At 40.2% G+C, this 21,932-nt stretch overlaps 1 protein-coding gene across 2 annotated transcripts in view; it reads right to left on the bottom strand.

Moving 5' to 3' along the window:
* Nucleotides 1-21,932, bottom strand: part of HSD17B3 (hydroxysteroid 17-beta dehydrogenase 3) — a 95,480-nt gene that overhangs the window by 6,240 nt on the left and 67,308 nt on the right. For both annotated transcript variants that reach the window (XM_088470278.1, XM_088470279.1), the window contains exons 7-10: nt 21,323-21,357; nt 19,772-19,853; nt 15,625-15,690; nt 12,783-12,932 (exon numbers count right to left, since the gene is read on the bottom strand). In XM_088470278.1, the coding sequence (XP_088326404.1) occupies nt 12,783-12,932; nt 15,625-15,690; nt 19,772-19,853; nt 21,323-21,357 (333 nt within the window). The remainder of the gene's footprint in view (nt 1-12,782; nt 12,933-15,624; nt 15,691-19,771; nt 19,854-21,322; nt 21,358-21,932) is intronic.

Genomic DNA, 21,932 nt, shown 5'->3' with positions numbered 1-21,932 from the left:
GAGACAGATAGCTCTGGTGTGAGATGCGCTGAGACAGATAGATCTGGTGTGAGATGTGCAGAGACAGATAGATCTGGTGTGAGATGCGCTGAGACAGATAGATCTGGTGTGAGATGTGCAGAGACAGATAGCTCTGGTGTGAGATGTGCAGAGACAGATAGCTCTGGTGTGAGATGTGCAGAGACAGATAGCTCTGGTGTGAGATGCGCTGAGACAGATAGCTCTGGTGTGAGATGTGCAGAGACAGATAGCTCTGGTGTGAGATGTGCAGAGACAGATAGCTCTGGTATGAGATGTGCAGAGACAGATAGCTCTGGTGTGAGATGTGCAGAGACAGATAGATCTGGTGTGAGATGTGCAGAGACAGATAGATCTGGTGTGAGATGCGCTGAGACAGATAGATCTGGTGTGAGATGTGCAGAGACAGATAGATCTGGTGTGAGATGCGCTGATAGACCAAAAGAGAAAAGATTATTCCCTAATGGGGCACTCACGGACTAGTGGTCTGAACTATTTGACAATAATGATGTCAATTAAATTGGGGAATTATCATGCATATTAAAATATAATTAATTATTTGTAATAAAAAATTGTTGTCCGCAAAACATAATGTAATAATACAGTCCAAATGCGACAAAACAATAATAATAAAAATAAAATTGTGTTGTCACCAAATGTTCTGTGTATTTATTATATGTTGTTATATTTTCTCTAAATAGTAATATATTTGGGTGTCTGTAAAGCTGGGGATATATTCACTACTCAGTTATCTTATAATAGATTATATAACATCCCAAGGATCCATTGTTTACCTTCACTTTTTGTCATAGTCATAATTATTCAGAAACGCAGCAAAAAGATTATTTTACACATATTAGTCCAATCTCATCATAAATTTCATCATTGATTTAGAGCTATACAATGCTCTGATGAGTGGCACTTATGTTTCACCAAAATAGCCCCGGATAATATTGATTATAACAGTCCCATATGTGTCTGGACTGTCAGATATATAGTATTGATGATGATAATAAGAGACCGCTTCTAATTAGCATCCATGGGTAAATTCCTAACTCTCCCAGAATAGTCAAACCTCCTACAAAGGTGGCATTAATAATAATAAGATCCCACTGGTAGACTAGTATGGTATAGTCACTTACTACAGTTCCCACAGTTGTCAGATTTTAATAGATGATATATTAATGTTGGAAAATAAGCCCAAACTATTCTGATAATAAAGAACTGTATACCAGATATATTAAATGCTCCTGCTACTGCCGTCAGAAATCAACGGCTTTTCGTACGGCTTATGTAGCGAAACACGCGTCAGTTGACACGTGGTGCACGCTATCCAGCGTGTACTATGTGTACTATGTTTGTGTTTTAAAACTTACCATGATATTATACATCATACTGTGAATGAAGGGTGTCTGTAAAACAGTATTAATCAGGAGCACAGGACGGAGTATACTCATTATACATCAAAGTGCAACATTGTATTTACATGTAACAGCATGAGACGCAATGTGAAACACTGAACTCCGTCTACATGTGCAAACCTTTGATTTATTCAGGATATCCATTCAGACTTGCCCGGAGTTGTTATTCACTAACAAAAATATAAGCCTAATGGCAAATCTCTGTCTATGTAAGACAATAGAGGATTATGAGAAATTATAATTAATATTGATCCCTAATATACATTGTAGTACTCATGAAAAGCCGTTGATTTCTGACGGCAGTAGCAGGAGCATTTAATATATCTGGTATACAGTTCTTTATTATCAGAATAGTTTGGGCTTATTTTCCAACATTAATATATCATCTATTAAAATCTGACAACTGTGGGAACTGTAGTAAGTGACTATACCATACTAGTCTACCAGTGGGATCTTATTATTATTAATGCCACCTTTGTAGGAGGTTTGACTATTCTGGGAGAGTTAGGAATTTACTCATGGATGCTAATTAGAAGCGGTCTCTTATTATCATCAATACTATATATCTGACAGTCCAGACACATATGGGACTGTGATAATCAGTATTATCTGGGGCTATTTTGGTGAAACATAAGTGCCACTCATCAGGGCATTGTATAGCTCTAAATCTATGATGAAATTTATGATGAGACTGGACTAATATGTGAATCTATTTGCCCCGTTTCTGAATAATTATGACTATGACAAAAAGTGAAGGTAAACAATGGATCCTTGGATGTTATATAATCTATTATAAGATAATTGAGTAGTGAATATATCCCCAGCTTTACAGACACTCAAATATATTACTATTTAGAGAAAACATAACAACATATAATAAATACATAGAAAATTTGGTGACAACACAATTTTATTTTTATTATTATTGTTTTTGCTACATTTGGACTGTATTATTACATTATATTAGCTAAAGCTGGCGTTACCCTCCGCATCGGAGCCCGGCAGCTAGCTGATTAATGCATACGGAAAATGCAAATAACAGGGGTTTTACCGCATTTTCTGTTTAGTGCATCACGGCCAGGGTGTGAGATGTGCAGAGACAGGTAGATCTGGTGTGAGATGTGCAGAGACAGGTAGATCTGGTGTGAGAGACAAATAGATCTGGTGTGAGATGTGCAGAGACAGATAGATCTGGTGTGAGATGTGCAGAGACAGATAGATCTGGGGTGAGATGCGCTGAGACAGGTAGATCTGGTGTGAGATGTGCAGAGACAGGTAGATCTGGTATGAGATGTGCTGTGACAGATAGATCTGGTGTGACATGTACAGAGACAGGTAGATCTGGTGTCACATGTACAGAGACAGATAGATCTGGGGTGAGATGCGCTGAGACAGGTAGATCTGGTGTGAGATGCGCTGAGACAGGTAGATCTGGTATGAGATGTGCTGTGACAGATAGATCTGGTGTGACATGTGCAGAGGGCCTGATTCAGAGCCGCTCGTAAGCGGCCGCTCGTTTGTTCCGAGCGATGTTTGCCCAACTGCGCATGCGTACGGATCATAATACGCATGCGTGAACCAGTCAGTGCGGCCGAAAATCGTTTGTTCGCTAAATAGCGAATGCCTGCTAATAGAGTGACAGAAGGAGGCGTATGTGGGTGGTAACAGGGGAAGGTGCTTGTAAACGGGGAGTGGAGATCCGAATGCAGGCGTGCTTAAAGGTCAAAATGGGCGTTTTGTGGGTGTGCATAATTAATACAGCAGCGTCATTGACTACGTCACTGGGTTATTTTATAGTCAGAACTGCTCGTAAGATTGTGGTAGGAAAACCCAACCACAAGAATAGCGAGCAGTTCATAGGCTGGTCGATGTACTCGATTAATCTAATAAATAGCGGACATGACGTAGGATGCGAGCGGCCAGGGGGCGTAGTTATCCAAAAAACGACCGCAAGTTTTGAACGCTCGTTCAGACATAGAGGCGTGAACAGACCGCAAAGAGCGAACAGTTCATTTGAATAGCCACCCCCTTTTCCTGAATGACCGTCCGCAAATTGCGTCCGGCTCTGAATCAGGCCCAGAGACAGGTAGATCTGGTATGAGATGTGCTGTGACAGATAGATCTGATGTGAGATGTGCAGAAACAGATAGATCTAGTGTGAGATGTGCAGAGACAGATCTAGTGTGACATGCGCAGAGACAAATAGATCTGGCGTGAGATACAGAGCCTTAACTAGACATTTTGGTGCCCTGTGCCAGAAAGCTCATCAGCGCCCCTGTAATGCATACCGAAAATCTAATGATGGATGTTATAAGGTGCTTTTTGTAGTGAACTAGTTAGTATGCTAAATGCCCCATGATGAAGGTGCAGCTATGAATAGGGTTGTCTTAACAGCAGTGTGGGCCCTAGGCAAAGCAATGCACTGGGGCCCCTACCCACCCATACATGGGAAAAAAATTTAAACGGTCAAAAAAATTAAACCCTCCTGCATGCCCATCAGACCTCCCACACATGCAGAGAGACTCTGTCTGACTGGTCCGAAGCCTGCGGATGAAGTGAAACTGGGACTGAGGTGAGAACTTGTCACCGGGGTGGGGGATTGGGTGGGGGAGGTTAGATCAGAATACAGGGCCTGATTCAGAGCAGCTCGCAAAAAGTGAGCGCTCGCTCTGAATCAGGACGGCCGCTTTTTTTTTTTAAAAACGGCCTCCTGGCCGCTCGCATAGCTGTGGGTGACCACCCACAGCTTTTGCGAGCGAGCAGGTGATGGTCTCCATGGTCGCGACTATCGCGGCCATCGGGCTTGCGACGAGACCCTTGTGGTAGGGTCTCGTTCTCGTAAGCCCCAATGAGCTTCCTGCTCTAATATAGCAGGAAGCTCACTACTGACATCACTAGTGATGTCAGTAGGGCCGCCCTCAAACGGCAGGCGTTCCTTTAGGAATGCCTCCGTTTGACCAGCCACCCCCCTCCCCGCCTGCAAAATGGGGCGAGCTGTCGATCAACATCAACACTCACACTCAACGGGGCGAGCTGTCGATCAACATCAACACTCACTCCGGGGCTTGCACACGCTGCACGTGCGGGATTCCCCAATATCGACCCGCTTGCGATCGCATAGCGCTTGCGAGTGGGTCTGAATCAGGCCCACAGTGTACCGGCGGCCGGCTTATAAAAATATCACAAATTTACCAACTGGCCGCTGCTGCAGGGGGGCGGGTTGGGGGGCCTTTACAAGTTTTAGGATCTTGGGCAACTGCCCAAAAAGCCCAATGGACGAGATGGTCCTGGCTATGAAGAAGTTGTGTTTTTCCCGTGCATCGGAAAAATGCTTAGTTCAAAAGCAGAGCAATGTGTTAACTTAAAATTTTTTGATAAATTGAAAAAAAGCGACAACCGTATCTTTCCATATGCTAACCGAGGCTTACAGGGCAGAGTCTGCGTCACATGTACATGTGTTTGAATGGCACAAAAGATTTAGTGATGGTCGTGAGGATGTTGAAGAACATGAACGTCAAAAACAAATGAAAATGTGAAAAACTAGAGAAAATTGTTCGAATTGACCGCTGACTCAGCATCCGAATGATGAATCAACATTACTACAAAAATGTTCTAGCAACTTTGCAGGAAAGAATCAGAAGAAATTATTTAATCCTACATCAGGACAACGCACAAGCCCGCACAGCTCTCTGTGAAGCCGTTTTTGGCCGAGAAACAGATTGCGATGCTAGAACACCCTCCATACTTGCCAGACCTTGCCCCGTGTGACTTCTTTCTTTCCCCTAAACTCAAATCTGTTCTCAAGGGAACCCGTTTTGCATCAGTTACTGAAGTGAAGAAGAAAGCAAAGGAGCTGTTGAGACGAAATGGGCTAGAAATACCGGCGGCTAAAAGACTTCAAATGCTGACAGTGGATGTTCGATAGGATGAAGATCCCGACTGGGGCAGGTAAGTACTTAGTGATGCCTAACCCTAACCTCCCCCCCTAGTACCTAACTCTAACACCCTCTTATCGCTCCCTAAACGTAACCCTCCCAGGGGTGTGCCTAACCCTAATCTCTCCCTGGGGGTGCCTAACCGTAACCCTGCCCCCTAGGGGTGCCTAACCCTAACCCCTCCTCCCAAACCCTAACCCCACTAGACTCTCTAATCCTAACCCTCCACCCTCGCGGCAGACGCTAAGGGCGCCCCAGACTTACCTTCATTCGGGCTGGCGTCCTCGGCATTCTGGCATTGGGAATAACATAGGCATTGGTATTTCGACACTTATGTTAAATCCTTTGCCGGGATTCCGCTGTAGGGATTGAGACCAGCAACCATGCAGCTGCCGGTCTCAAAACTACATCCCGTTGAGACAGCTGACAGATAATGAGATACACCACAGCTTTAACCAATGGAAAATAAGAATACAGCAGTGTGTGAATGCAGAAAGGCAATACATAGAAGGGAGTTAATGTGTACTTAATATATAAGTAAACATAAATTCTAGCATCATTCTCGATATTTAATAGCCACACCTCGTATATGCACATTTTGTTTTTATACTGTCTAGATTCAGAAACTATATGCTGACATCAATTTATCAAGGTTAAAAAGGAATAGTATATGGACATATTATGAGTGGCAGAAACAGTATATGGACATATCATGTGTGGCAGGAACAGTATAAGGACATATCATGTGTGGCAGGAACAGTATATGGACATATAATGTGTGGCAGAAACAGTATATGGACATATCATGTGTGGCAGAAACAGTATATGGACATATAATGCGTGGCAGGAACAGTATATGGACATATCATGTGTGGCAGAAACAGTATATGGACATATAATACGTGGCAGGAACAGTATATGGACATATCATGTGTGGCAGGAACAGTATATGGACATATCATGTGTGGCAGGAACAGTATATGGACATATCATGTGTGGCAGAAACAGTATATGGACATATAATGCGTGGCAGGAACAGTATATGGCCATATCATGTGTGGCAGAAACAGTATATGGAAATATAATGCGGGGCAGGAACAGTATATGGACATATCACGTGTGGCAGAAACAATGTATGGACATATCATGTGTGGCAGGAACAGTGTATGGACATATCATGTGTGGCAGGAACAGTATATGGACATATCATATGTGACAGAAATAGTATATGGACATATCATGCGTGGCAGGAACAGTATATGGACATTTCATGCGAGGCAGGAATAGTATATGGACATATAATGCGTGGCAGGAACAGTATATGGACATATAATGTGTGGCAGAAACAGTATATAGACATATCATGTGTGGCAGAAACAGTATATGGACATATAATGCGTGGCAGGAACAGTATATGGACATATCATGTGTGGCAGAAACAGTATATGGACATATAATACGTGGCAGGAACAGTATATGGACATATCATGTGTGGCAGGAACAGTATATGGACATATCATGTGTGGCAGGAACAGTATATGGACATATCATGTGTGGCAGAAACAGTATATGGACATATAATGCGTGGCAGGAACAGTATATGGCCATATCATGTGTGGCAGAAACAGTATATGGAAATATAATGCGGGGCAGGAACAGTATATGGACATATCACGTGTGGCAGAAACAATGTATGGACATATCATGTGTGGCAGGAACAGTGTATGGACATATCATGTGTGGCAGGAACAGTATATGGACATATCATATGTGACAGAAATAGTATATGGACATATCATGCGTGGCAGGAACAGTATATGGACATTTCATGCGTGGCAGGAATAGTATATGGACATATAATGCGTGGCAGGAACAGTATATGGACATTTCATGTGTGGCAGGAACAGTATATGGACATATAATGCGTGGCAGGAACAGTATATGGACATATAATGCGTGGCAGGAACAGTATATGGACATATAATGCGTGGCAGAAACAGTATATGGACATATCATGTGTGGCAGGAACAGTGTATGGACATATCATGTGTGGCAGGAACAGTATATGGACATACAATGCGTGGCAGGAACAGTATATGGACATTTCATGCATGGCAGGAATAGTATATGGACATATAATGCGTGGCAGGAACAGTATATGGACATTTCATGTGTGGCAGGAACAGTATATGGACATATAATGCGTGGCAGGAACAGTATCTGGACATATAATGCGTGGCAGGAACAGTATATGGACATATAATGCGTGGCAGGAACAGTATATGGACATATAATGCGTGGCAGGAACAGTATATGGACATTTCATATGTGACAGAAATAGTATATGGACATATCATGCGTGGCAGGAACAGTATATGGACATTTCATGTGTGGCAGAAACAGTATATGGACATATAATGCGTGGCAGGAACAGTATATGGACATATAATGCGCGGCAGGAACAGTATATGGACATTTCATATGTGACAGAAATAGTATATGGACATATCATGTGTGGCAGGAACAGTATATGGACATATCATGTGTGGCAGAAACAGTATATGGACATATAATGTGTGGCAGAAACAGTATATGGACATATCATATGTGACAGAAATAGTATATGGACATATCATGCGTGGCAGGAACAGTATATGGACATTTCATATGTGACAGAAATAGTATATGGACATATCATGTGTGGCAGGAACAGTATATGGACATATCATGTGTGGCAGAAACAGTATATGGACATATAATGTGTGGCAGAAACAGTATATGGACATATCATGTGTGGCAGAAGCAGTATATGGACATATAATGCGTGGCAGGAACAGTATATGGACATATCATGTGTGGCAGAAACAGTATATGGACATTTCATGCGTGGCAGGAATAGTATATGGACATATCACGTGTGGCAGAAACAATGTATGGACATATCATGTGTGGCAGGAACAGTATATGGACATATCATATGTGACAGAAATAGTATATGGACATATCATGCGTGGCAGGAACAGTATATGGACATTTCATGCGTGGCAGGAATAGTATATGGACATATAATGCGTGGCAGGAACAGTATATGGACATTTCATATGTGACAGAAATAGTATATGGACATATCATGCGTGGCAGGAACAGTATATGGACATTTCATGCATGGCAGGAATAGTATATGGACATATAATGCGTGGCAGGAACAGTTTATGGACATTTCATGTGTGGCAGGAACAGTATATGGACATAAAATGCGTGGCAGGAACAGTATATGGACATATAATGCGTGGCAGGAACAGTATATGGACATATAATGCGTGGCAGAAACAGTATATGGACATATCATGTGTGGCAGGAACAGTGTATGGACATATCATGTGTGGCAGGAACAGTATATGGACATACAATGCGTGGCAGGAACAGTATATGGACATTTCATGCATGGCAGGAATAGTATATGGACATATAATGCGTGGCAGGAACAGTATATGGACATTTCATGTGTGGCAGGAACAGTATATGGACATATAATGCGTGGCAGGAACAGTATATGGACATATAATGCGTGGCAGGAACAGTATATGGACATATAATGCGTGGCAGGAACAGTATATGGACATATAATGCGTGGCAGGAACAGTATATGGACATTTCATATGTGACAGAAATAGTATATGGACATATCATGCGTGGCAGGAACAGTATATGGACATTTCATGTGTGGCAGAAACAGTATATGGACATATAATGTGTGGCAGAAACAGTATATGGACATATCATGTGTGGCAGAAACAGTATATGGACATATAATGCGTGGCAGGAACAGTATATGGACATATCATGTGTGGCAGAAACAGTATATGGACATATAATACGTGGCAGGAACAGTATATGGACATATCATGTGTGGCAGAAACAGTATATGGACATATAATGCATGGCAGGAACAGTATATGGACATTTCATGTGTGGCAGGAACAGTATATGGACATATAATGCATGGCAGGAACAGTATATGGACATTTCATGCGTGGCAGGAATAGTATATGGACATATAATGCGTGGCAGGAACAGTATATGGACATTTCATGTGTGGCAGGAACAGTATATGGACATTTCATATGTGACAGAAATAGTATATGGACATATCATGCGTGGCAGGAACAGTATATGGACATTTCATGCGTGGCAGGAATAGTATATGGACATATAATGCGTGGCAGGAACAGTATATGGACATTTCATGTGTGGCAGGAACAGTATATGGACATATAATGCGTGGCAGGAACAGTATATGGACATATAATGCGTGGCAGGAACAGTATATGGACATATAATGCGTGGCAGAAACAGTATATGGACATATCATGTGTGGCAGGAACAGTGTATGGACATATCATGTGTGGCAGGAACAGTATATGGACATACAATGCGTGGCAGGAACAGTATATGGACATTTCATGCATGGCAGGAATAGTATATGGACATATAATGCGTGGCAGGAACAGTATATGGACATTTCATGTGTGGCAGGAACAGTATATGGACATATAATGCGTGGCAGGAACAGTATATGGACATATAATGCATGGCAGGAACAGTATATGGACATATAATGCGTGGCAGGAACAGTATATGGACATATAATGCGTGGCAGGAACAGTATATGGACATTTCATATGTGACAGAAATAGTATATGGACATATCATGCGTGGCAGGAACAGTATATGGACATTTCATGTGTGGCAGAAACAGTATATGGACATATAATGTGTGGCAGAAACAGTATATGGACATATCATGTGTGGCAGAAACAGTATATGGACATATAATGCGTGGCAGGAACAGTATATGGACATATCATGTGTGGCAGAAACAGTATATGGACATATAATGCATGGCAGGAACAGTATATGGACATTTCATGTGTGGCAGGAACAGTATATGGACATTTCATGCGTGGCAGGAATAGTATATGGACATATAATGCGTGGCAGGAACAGTATATGGACATTTCATATGTGACAGAAATAGTATATGGACATATCATGCGTGGCAGGAACAGTATATGGACATTTCATGCATGGCAGGAATAGTATATGGACATATAATGCGTGGCAGGAACAGTTTATGGACATTTCATGTGTGGCAGGAACAGTATATGGACATAAAATGCGTGGCAGGAACAGTATATGGACATATAATGCGTGGCAGGAACAGTATATGGACATATAATGCGTGGCAGAAACAGTATATGGACATATCATGTGTGGCAGGAACAGTGTATGGACATATCATGTGTGGCAGGAACAGTATATGGACATACAATGCGTGGCAGGAACAGTATATGGACATTTCATGCATGGCAGGAATAGTATATGGACATATAATGCGTGGCAGGAACAGTATATGGACATTTCATGTGTGGCAGGAACAGTATATGGACATATAATGCGTGGCAGGAACAGTATATGGACATATAATGCGTGGCAGGAACAGTATATGGACATATAATGCGTGGCAGGAACAGTATATGGACATTTCATATGTGACAGAAATAGTATATGGACATATCATGCGTGGCAGGAACAGTATATGGACATTTCATGTGTGGCAGAAACAGTATATGGACATATAATGTGTGGCAGAAACAGTATATGGACATATCATGTGTGGCAGAAACAGTATATGGACATATAATGCGTGGCAGGAACAGTATATGGACATATCATGTGTGGCAGAAACAGTATATGGACATATAATGCATGGCAGGAACAGTATATGGACATTTCATGTGTGGCAGGAACAGTATATGGACATATAATGCATGGCAGGAACAGTATATGGACATTTCATGCGTGGCAGGAATAGTATATGGACATATAATGCGTGGCAGGAACAGTATATGGACATTTCATGTGTGGCAGGAACAGTATATGGACATTTCATATGTGACAGAAATAGTATATGGACATATCATGCGTGGCAGGAACAGTATATGGACATTTCATGCGTGGCAGGAATAGTATATGGACATATAATGCGTGGCAGGACCAGTATATGGACATTTCATGTGTGGCAGGAACAGTATATGGACATATAATGCGTGGCAGGAACAGTATATGGACATATAATGCGTGGCAGGAACAGTATATGGACATATAATGCGTGGCAGAAACAGTATATGGACATATCATGTGTGGCAGGAACAGTGTATGGACATATCATGTGTGGCAGGAACAGTATATGGACATACAATACGTGGCAGGAACAGTATATGGACATTTCATGCATGGCAGGAATAGTATATGGACATATAATGCGTGGCAGGAACAGTATATGGACATTTCATGTGTGGCAGGAACAGTATATGGACATATAATGCGTGGCAGGAACAGTATATGGACATATAATGCATGGCAGGAACAGTATATGGACATATAATGCGTGGCAGGAACAGTATATGGACATATAATGCGTGGCAGGAACAGTATATGGACATTTCATATGTGACAGAAATAGTATATGGACATATCATGCGTGGCAGGAACAGTATATGGACATTTCATGTGTGGCAGAAACAGTATATGGACATATAATGTGTGGCAGAAACAGTATATGGACATATCATGTGTGGCAGAAACAGTATATGGACATATAATGCGTGGCAGGAACAGTATATGGACATATCATGTGTGGCAGAAACAGTATATGGACATATAATGCATGGCAGGAACAGTATATGGACATTTCATGTGTGGCAGGAACAGTATATGGACATATAATGCATGGCAGGAACAGTATATGGACATTTCATGCGTGGCAGGAATAGTATATGGACATATAATGCGTGGCAGGAACAGTATATGGACATTTCATGTGTGGCAGGAACAGTATATGGACATTTCATATGTGACAGAAATAGTATATGGACATATCATGCGTGGCAGGAACAGTATATGGACATTTCATGCGTAGCAGGAATAGTATATGGACATATAATGCATGGCATGAACAGTGTATGGACATTTCATGCGTGGCAGGAATAGTATATGGACATATAATGCGTGGCAGGAACAGTATATGGACATTTCATGTGTGGCAGGAACAGTATATGGACATATAATGCGTGGCAGGAACAGTATATGGACATATAATGCGTGGCAGGAACGGTATATGGACATTTCATGTGTGGCAGAAATAGTATATGGACATATCATGCGTGGCAGGAACAGTATAAGGACATATCATGCGTGGCAGGAACAGCATATCATGTGTGGTAAATGTACCACCCCCCATCTTTAGCAAAAACATTTTTGCTATTTTTGTCACCTACAGTATGCTAGTTGAATAGAAGCTATGTAAACCAAATGCTCAGTATACACAATGTTAAAGTAAATTTACCAAAACGGCATGTGCCATGCAGCCATATGTCTCATTTCCTTGTGTAACGTGATTTAGCGACTCTCTTACAAAGTCCCCTGAAGATTTTGTTATGATGTTTGTAGATGGATTATGTATCATTGGCGTGGAAACACCATAAGGAGTAACTGCCTGAGGGGAGGAAACACAGACAGTTTAAACACAAAAATGGCATTGACAATATTAATAAGCTCTGACTAGAGATGAGTTATTGTTATGTTTCATTTCCTAAATTCATTTTGGTTATTGGTCCAATAATTCTATTGTTGACTCTTTCCCATTTATTTTGGGCAGAACTGGAGAATCAATAATGATTGTGACAGAAACACCCAGCTATTGTTGTCACTTCTATTTCATCCTACGAATATGCATAGCCAAAATTACTTGCCATATATTACAAATCCCATCCTCATGTTTGTCAAAGGGGTTACAACAAGAGTTATCACTACATCTGAAAATCCTTTGTATTTTTGCGAAAATGTTATAAAAATATAACAGATCTTTTTTAACAATTCACTATATGTGTTTAATGGGACCAACTGGTAGGAAAAGTAGAATTACTGTATTACAACACAAACTGTGATAAGTTACTTAAGAATCTATATAATTAATGGTGGTCTGTCCCGTCTCCATCAAGTGCAGTGAGAACAGGGTCCGTGTCGCAACTCTACCCAACGGCTTCCACTGCACCCATGGAGTTGGGACAGACCAGAAGAGGAGAGGAGGACCGGGGGGCAGTTGTGCCAGCAATGGGGGTAATTATAGTTTGGCGAGACTGGAGGGCAGTGGAGGCATGCTGAGGTGATCCGGCATATGTCAGGTCCATTTTACAAATAAGTTTGAAGCCATACACCCAAAAAGCCATGAATTATGAAAATAAACAAATTGTTTCACTAATCTCATCTCAGTAGGTATAAGTATATACTTTGCTGGCCTCACATAGGAATGTGCTTAGAAATGTCATCTATTTTTTATAGCACATACTAAACTAAACTGAATACAATGTATTCTTCTTCCCCCGTCATTGGAGACATTAGCTGGGTGGAGGGGGAAGGGGTGCATGTCAGTCTTAGGACATGCCGTTCTCGATTTCTATATAGATTATTATATAGATTATTACAGAGGCTAATGTTAATGCTGCAGATTAACTAGGCTGCTTTACTGGTTGCTATTTAAGTGATAAGAGTAGGACCTTTTATTATTTGCATCCACAATTAGCCACAACTGGGGGGGTGCATGTGCCCCGGGTGCCGATCCGAGGGAGGGCGGTGCCACTCCGACACCAGGGCCAGATTAAGGGAGGCATTGGGATAAGTACCCCTGGGCTCCCCGCTGTAGATCGGATCGGATCCGCAGCACAGCCAGCAGCCACTTACACAGCATCCACAGTTTCCACCAATGCTACAGAGAAGTGCTGGGCTGCGGTGGAACAATGAAATCCCAAGTTGCAGCCTGCGGCTTCCAGTGATTGGCCGGCACACAAGCTGCAGGGAAGAAGAGGGTGGGACTCGGAAGGAAGGACCTCATATGGAGGAAGAAGTAGTGAGAGAGAGAAACGTGCAGCTCTGCCAGTACAGTGTCACATACATCAGAGTCTGAGTGTCAGATAAAAAGAAAGACAGACTGTATTGAAATTTTTTTTTGTTACCAATTCAAATTTACTTTGTGGTATTATGTTATACTTATAAGGGGCATTACTGTGTGGCATAATGTGTTATAAGAGGCATTACTGTGCGGCATGTTATAAGGAGCATTACTGTGTGGCATAATGTGTAATGAGCATTATTCTGTGGCATAATGTGTTATAAGGGGCATTACATAGTGTAGCATAGTTGGTAAGGGGTATCACTGTCACAAAACCACACCCCCTTCTCGGGAGAATGCGCGCATAAGAACACCCTCTTTGTTTTTAGGAGGAGGGGGGGGTTGTCAAATTATTGCCATGCCCCAGGTGACAAAGTCCTAGTTTTGGCCCTACTTCAAACCACCTGAAATACACTGTTTTCAGTACATATACTTTTATATGATATATAATGAAATATAATTGATTATTTGATATACTGTATGTTGATAGTGGCTTTAAAAGAAATCGCTCTTGCAACCCCACTGGACTGCAGTTTTCATTTTAATTGTGAAAGTCACTGGGATAACAGTTTCTATTGACCCATTAATGGCCTTATTTCATTTATATCTTGGAGAAATGTCCTCAGATGACGGGTATATTATGGGTCATATATTGATAGCCACTAAGGCAGCTATTGCTCAATTGTGGAGGTCCGCAGCTGTACCCAATTTGGCTTCCATAGAGAACAAGATTCAAAAACACTGTTTTTCGAAACATCTGATTGCTCTTACTCCTCTTCTGCCTCTTCTCCACTGATAGAAGTGGTTCGGTTGGTGTGAATATAGAGAGTCACTAGGTTGTTCCTTATTACTTAGCGGGAATATAGACCTTAGCGTCCTTAATTCTCCTAGAGATGACTCTTGAGATTTAAGTGTTATTGTTATATGTATATATTTCTATTTGTTCTATATATTTTGCCTAGATTATTTAATAAAATGTGTATTTTCCCCCTGGGCAGTCTATGTATTTTTAATTCCCCTAATCTCTCCCTATTATTTTTTCTGTTCCCACTGTATGTATTTCCTTGTAAACTCAATAAAAATCTAATGAGTACAAAAAAAAGAAACTAAACTGAGCTATTGTGGGGTAAAGGGTGACAATATATACACCTATTTACAGAACACAGAAAATCTTGCATTTTATAAGAATCCCATATAAATATGTACAGTATGACTACAAATATGTATACAAACACATTACCTGTACAATAATTCCATATGGTTTATACTCAGCTTGGATGGCTTTGGAAAAAGTTGTAATAAATGCCTATTAAAAGAAAGTAAAAAATGAAGAACCAAAACATAGCTATACAAACCAGGTGATGCATTAAAGGTGTATGCCCCTGTAAATGCCAGGAAAGACCTTCCCAGCTATCACATAAAAGTTTATGTTCCTATTTTTTATTACACTTATGTAATTTAACATATGTACAGTATGTATGCTGGTTTCTGTAAGGAAAGAATAGTGATCCCACATAAAAGGTCTGCTGTTCTACATAAGGTTTCCAAAAATAAAATTTTTTATCAATGTGGCATATGTGCTGAGATTTATGGGTAAACCTCGTTTTATGCAGCACGGCTGATGATGTATATGCTCCGCACAATTCACATCAACCAGTATATAACTGTGACTATGGCTTTACCAGTAACTACTACACTTCTAATACACTTTACACCTTGTTAAGTACCTGGACTGTTTGGTGTGTCTGCAATCCCGCTAGTGTTGCTATTAACTCTGCCTAATCTAAGAACACAAGGAGAGAAAAAAGTGTTGTGCTATATGCAGTGCACAGAAAGCAAACATATATACTTAACTTTTATTATTGATCTGATAAGGGTTAAAAAGCAGCAAAATAATTAAAAATAATTCCTAACAATTATGTAGACAAACATAAAGTTAGGGACAGATGTACTAAGCTCTGGAAAGTGAAAAATTGGAAAGTGATAAACTACTAACCAATCAGCTCCTAACTCATTTTTCAAACACAGCCTGTGACATGACAGTTAGGAGCTGAGTGGCTGGAAGTTTATCACTCTCCAAATTATCACTTTCCAGAGCTTAGTACATATCCTGTGACAAAATGGGAAAGAGTGAATATAAAATAAGTTGGCTAGTCTCCCGTTCGTCACAGAGTTTATTTCAAAATTGGTGTTGTGTGGGTGTGGTATAAGAGATAGACAGTTATGAGTTAGACAATGTCTAGATAGACACTACATGTTAGACAGTTAATAGCTAGACAAGGATAAAAGTTCGACACAGACAAAAGTCAGACAAACTAAAGTTACTGTAGACATGTAAAAAGTTTGACAGGTAAAAAAGGTCGACAGGGTCAAAAGTTCGACACAAAATGGTCGACAATTTTTTTTTAAATGTATTTATTTTTTAGCTCTAATCTTCACCCTAACCCTAATCCTAACCCTCCCCTTGGTGCCTAACCCTAACCCTCCCTCCTGGTGCCTAACCCTAACCGTGGGGGTAAGTGCCTAACCCTAACCCTCCAATAAGTGCCTAACCCTGACACTAAACCTAACCCTAATCCTAAGAAAAAAATGTGTCAACCATTTTTGTGTCGATCATTTTCATGTCGAACTTTTGACCCTGTCGACATTTTGTACCTGTCGAACTTTTTACATGTCACACATTAGTGTGTCTGACTTTTGTCAGTGTCGAACTTTTATCCTTGTCTAACTATTAACTGTCTAACATCTGGTGTCTATCTAGACATTGTCTAACTCATTAATGTCTATCTATAGCCCGGAACCCGTTTGTGTGACCAATACCCTGGATGATTAACAGTATAGTATTATGTTTGTAGTAATCCTGATAGAAGATAGACATATGCTATTGCTCTATATTCATCTTCATGTAAAAGATGATAATATAAAATAATATATAAGAAATTATTGCCACAAGCCCTTATGGAGATGGTCAAATATTTTTAACAATGTGGATATGATGAAATAGAAATGAAAGAAGTTATGAATAAATGCTTGGCTTTGAACCGCTCTGAGCTTTTAAGCAGCAAAATGCTGAAAACTGATCCAGTACATATTATCTTCTCTACCACATTTTCAATAGGGTCACATATAGTCAAAAGAGCATTTAAATAATACTGGCATATCTTACAAGCAGAACCTATCCTGGGTAAATGGTGCAAAGAATCGCCGCTCTTTTGTTATAAACGCAGTTACAATATCAAGAATGAAATTTCTTCATCGGATATTGGTCAAAGAACATAAAAAGGATTGTTAGCCATAAAACCAGGGGCCTTTTGCTGCACAAATTGTCCATTTATGCTTACTGGGGTCAAATTTGAAGATCCTTTGTCTAAAATTATTTATTACATATATATTACAATTTTAGACTTACCTGTGAAAGTAAATATGTTATATATGCTATTGTCTGTGCCTGTAAAAAACTATACATAGAGAAGACAATTTGTTTGCTAAAAGAAAGAGTGGCTTTACATACTGTAGGTCATCCATCAAAAAAGCCTTTATATCTTTGGATTCCAATATACCACATAGCACTAAGCATTTTGTTGCAATGTAACACAATATACTTGATTTTAAAGTAATTCCCATTGCATTCCACCTATGAAGAGAGGGGGTAACCATGATAACAAGTTACTCCAACTCGAAACCAGATGGATATATAATTTACATACAGTATCGCCAGCAGGGTTAAATGAAGAATTTTCCTTGCTTTTTATATAAATTGATCATATTGGTTCATAATTCCCTATTGTGTCCATCTATATATTGTGTGATATTTTTTAATAGTTTTTTATTTTTTCTATATCGTTGTTTGTGCCAACTTATATTATTTTCATTTGTTCACCCACGGGATGGCGCTGTTTATGCACTTGCTTTAGTCTCTAAGAGTGGCAGAGCCTTGAGAGCCGGACATGCTGATACCAGATAGCACGGATGTTCCCTTTCGGATGGATACTGTGGTGCAGCTAATTAACAATATGAATGGGCTGCCAGTGAGAGATGTGGAAGCTCTGATGTTAAACACACAGGTGGATGAATTAGCATTAATTAGCACATCCCTGAGGGAGGATCTAATGATGGATGTTATAAGGTGCTTTTTGTAGTGAACTAGTTAGTATGCTGAATGCCTCATGATGAAGGTGCAGCTATGCACCAGAACAGGCTGTCAGACTTATGGTAGAAATGCCACAGAGTACATGCTGTTCACATGTTGACATTGGTTCCTAATAGGGATGTGGGTCGACCACCGTGTTTTGATTTTGGTTTTGGAACTGTATCTCCTTCAAGGTTTTGGATCTGTATTTGGTTTTGCAAAACCACCCTCAAGTGTTTTGGTTTGGGATCTAGAATTTTATTTTTTTTTTAAATAGATGCAAAGTTTTAAAAACAGCTAAAATCATGTAATTTATGCAATCCAAAACCCGAAATTCGGATTTAATATCCGAATTCCGAACCACAAACAAGATCAGAACCGCGACCCGGATTTACTTGGATCTTCTCATCTCTAGTTCCTAAGGAGTTCGCAAGTATCTATGCTGCTGAAATTTTGCACATGCTCATTTTGCACTTATTCTGCTTGTTATAAAAATATGCACTTTATTGACTTTTGACTGAAGAAACTATTGAGCTGTATTAATCCTCTTGTCAAGACTGGCACTCAATCCAAATAAAGACAGGCTGACCCGGTGCTCTTCCAAATGAATAATGTAATATAGCAAGAAAGGACGGCAGTCTGTTAAATAAATATGACAGCTACACAGCCTTAGTTGTCAATGTTTCAGAGACAGTTTACTCTTTCATCAGAGAGAGAGAGAGAAAAGAGAAACCCACCGTTCAAATCCTGTGTTTGCCCCTAACACCATCCATATATGCCTGCTGCTGCTCCTCTCACTCCTCCTGAATACCCCTGCTGAGAGTTGTTGGACAACATGCTGTCTGTCTGAAAAAAGACCAGGGCAACAGAAGAGAGGTTAGTGTGGCAGATCTCTTTTTTCAGACAGTCAGAGTGTTGGCCAGTAAAATCACATCTAGAAGGAGCACGCTGGAGTAAATGGAGCAGCAAATCCTATATAAGGCCTGACAGCAAATCCTATATAAGGCCTGACAGCAAATCCTATATAAGGCCTGACAGCAAATCCTATATAAGGCCTGACAGCAAATCCTATATAAGGCCTGAGCGATGGACACCAGATAAATATCTTTTAGAACTGGCTTGTACTTTGGATATTAAACGCAAAACAAAATTTATCTTAAGGTGAAATTAACCTTTAACATGTATATGCTTAGTGAAATAATAAAATACTAGATCTAGTTCATTATCTCATATTTTGAACTGTAATTAGTAGACTTACTTTGGAAGCAGAATAGAGAGCATACAGTGGACAAGGAAAGCTACCGAAAGCAGAGGATATGTTCAAAATAAGACCTTTTCTCCTGAAACAAAAGTGAACAAAACAATGATTTATGTTTTATCTTTTACATTTTTATCTTGTCCCCATATAGGGACTTTTTCAAGGGCAAAATTGTCCTGTTCACTTACTTAGCGGTGCCCAGGACAATTGTTCCCTTGAAAAATGTCCCTATATGGGACGAAACAGTTTGGGACTGCCCACACAGGACAGTTACTTTTTACCTATAAGTTTTATTTACTCCAAACCAGGTCAGACCCAGGACAGATCCCCTTCAGACCGCGGCGCCGACACATGGTGATTCCCGGGTCGGCACCTTTCACACTGCACACGGGTGCAGAGGAACTGGTCTGCTGGCGCTTGTAGATAACATCATCTTCAAGCGCTGGAAAATCCAGAACTCTCCATCCTGTAAATGGGACCTGGGTCGGACGACCCGGGTTACCCGTTTACACTGCAGGGTTACACGGATGGTTCCCGGGTAAAACCCTGCAAAATACCCGGGTTGGATTGCCGGGTCACTGGACCCAAGAATCCAACCCTGGCCCCTTTTAGCAGCAACCCAGGTTTTAGCTGTGGTGTAAACGGTTTATTACTTTTCCCAAATCTGAATCAGATCCTCAGTCCTCAAGGCACCCTAACAGTCCAGGTTGTAAGGATAACCATGCTTGAGCACAGATGACTAATCAGTTAGATTATACATTTTGTGTTGTATCATGGATATCCTTAAAACCTGGAGTGTTAGAGTGATCTGAGAACCGAATTTGGAACTACTGATCTAAGGTAAAAGGGATTCAGTAAATGTTGGTGTAAAGGTGGCATCATATTGCAGCCTTGTCTCCTCTGCTTAGTGAATTCACGTAACCAAGTAAAGTTTTTATTAAAGAAAATAATTACAGACTACCCATGCAAAAAGAGAGAAGAAAGCACAATATGTCTGACACAGATGTACGTGAGGAAGTAAATAAAAGGAGATTTCAAGAAAGGAGGAGAAAAAAACACACTACAAGTAATAATGTCAGAGTACTGTACATCATAAACTGAACTGTCACCACAAAAAAACAGCTACCCAAATTATGTTTTATACCCATTTCATCCTGTCCAATCCTCAGAACAATTCTGCCCCACTCACGTCACCAGCTTCAGCTAGTAAATTGCTCTATTAATAGCTTAAAGAGTTTTCCCTCAACCTTTCCAACAATAGTACTTTGGTTGGGGCACGGTCCACTGGGGCATCCACAATCTGTTCTATGGAACTAAATAACTAATAATGGGAAGGAAAGGAACTTAATATAAGGGTTATGTATTGGAAACCCCTTTTAGAGACATGATGTGGGAGGCTTTCTTGTAATTTAAGGTTACAGGATAAAATAATGTTTTCAAAATACAATTTTCTGAAACATCATTATTAGCATTAATCAGATTTGACATATCAGGCGTAGCATAATGTAAAAGCCCGCTCTAATGTTATTTAACAGACAATACACATCTTACCTTTGTTTCATTTGTTTCAATATTATTCTTGTCATCTAAACAAATAAAAATGTATATTAATATATTTCACATTTTTATGCTATACAGCATAGTTATCAATTTAGATGACTGTAGGTTATTATTAAAAAATAAAAATATTTAACTTTAAAAAGTCCAATACAAATGTTCTCAGCCAGGTTTGACATTTGTCCCACTGTTTCTCTACATACAACACACACACCTCAAAAAACCCACAATAATATGAAAAACCATAGCAGTCAATCAAACATTTGCTTTTATTGTCTGATATGTAGATAGAAGAGAGAAAGTAATTCTTTGAACTGGTTAAACCAGTGGTTCCCAAACTTTTTTGAACCAAGGCGCCCTAGAGTACCAGCAGTTATCTCACGTCACCCCTAAGCCAAAAGTTTGTTATTTAGAAATTCAGAAAAAATTTAGCAAATTAGTAAAGTTAAGTAAATTGTGCTGAACTGTCATCCTTACGGTCAGTTATGTGGTGGTGAACAGGATTGCACTTCTGCTTGTCCACATATTTACATTACATTGACCATAAATAATTTATCCACCAACCTGAGACACCCTTGCAAGTGTCCTGAGGCACCCCAAGGTG

Source organism: Taudactylus pleione, unplaced genomic scaffold, assembly GCF_031769625.1.
Source record: "Taudactylus pleione unplaced genomic scaffold, aTauple2 ptg000095l, whole genome shotgun sequence".
NCBI classification, from domain to species: Eukaryota; Metazoa; Chordata; class Amphibia; order Anura; family Myobatrachidae; genus Taudactylus; species Taudactylus pleione.
This window is presented reverse-complemented; position numbering and strand designations above follow the sequence as displayed.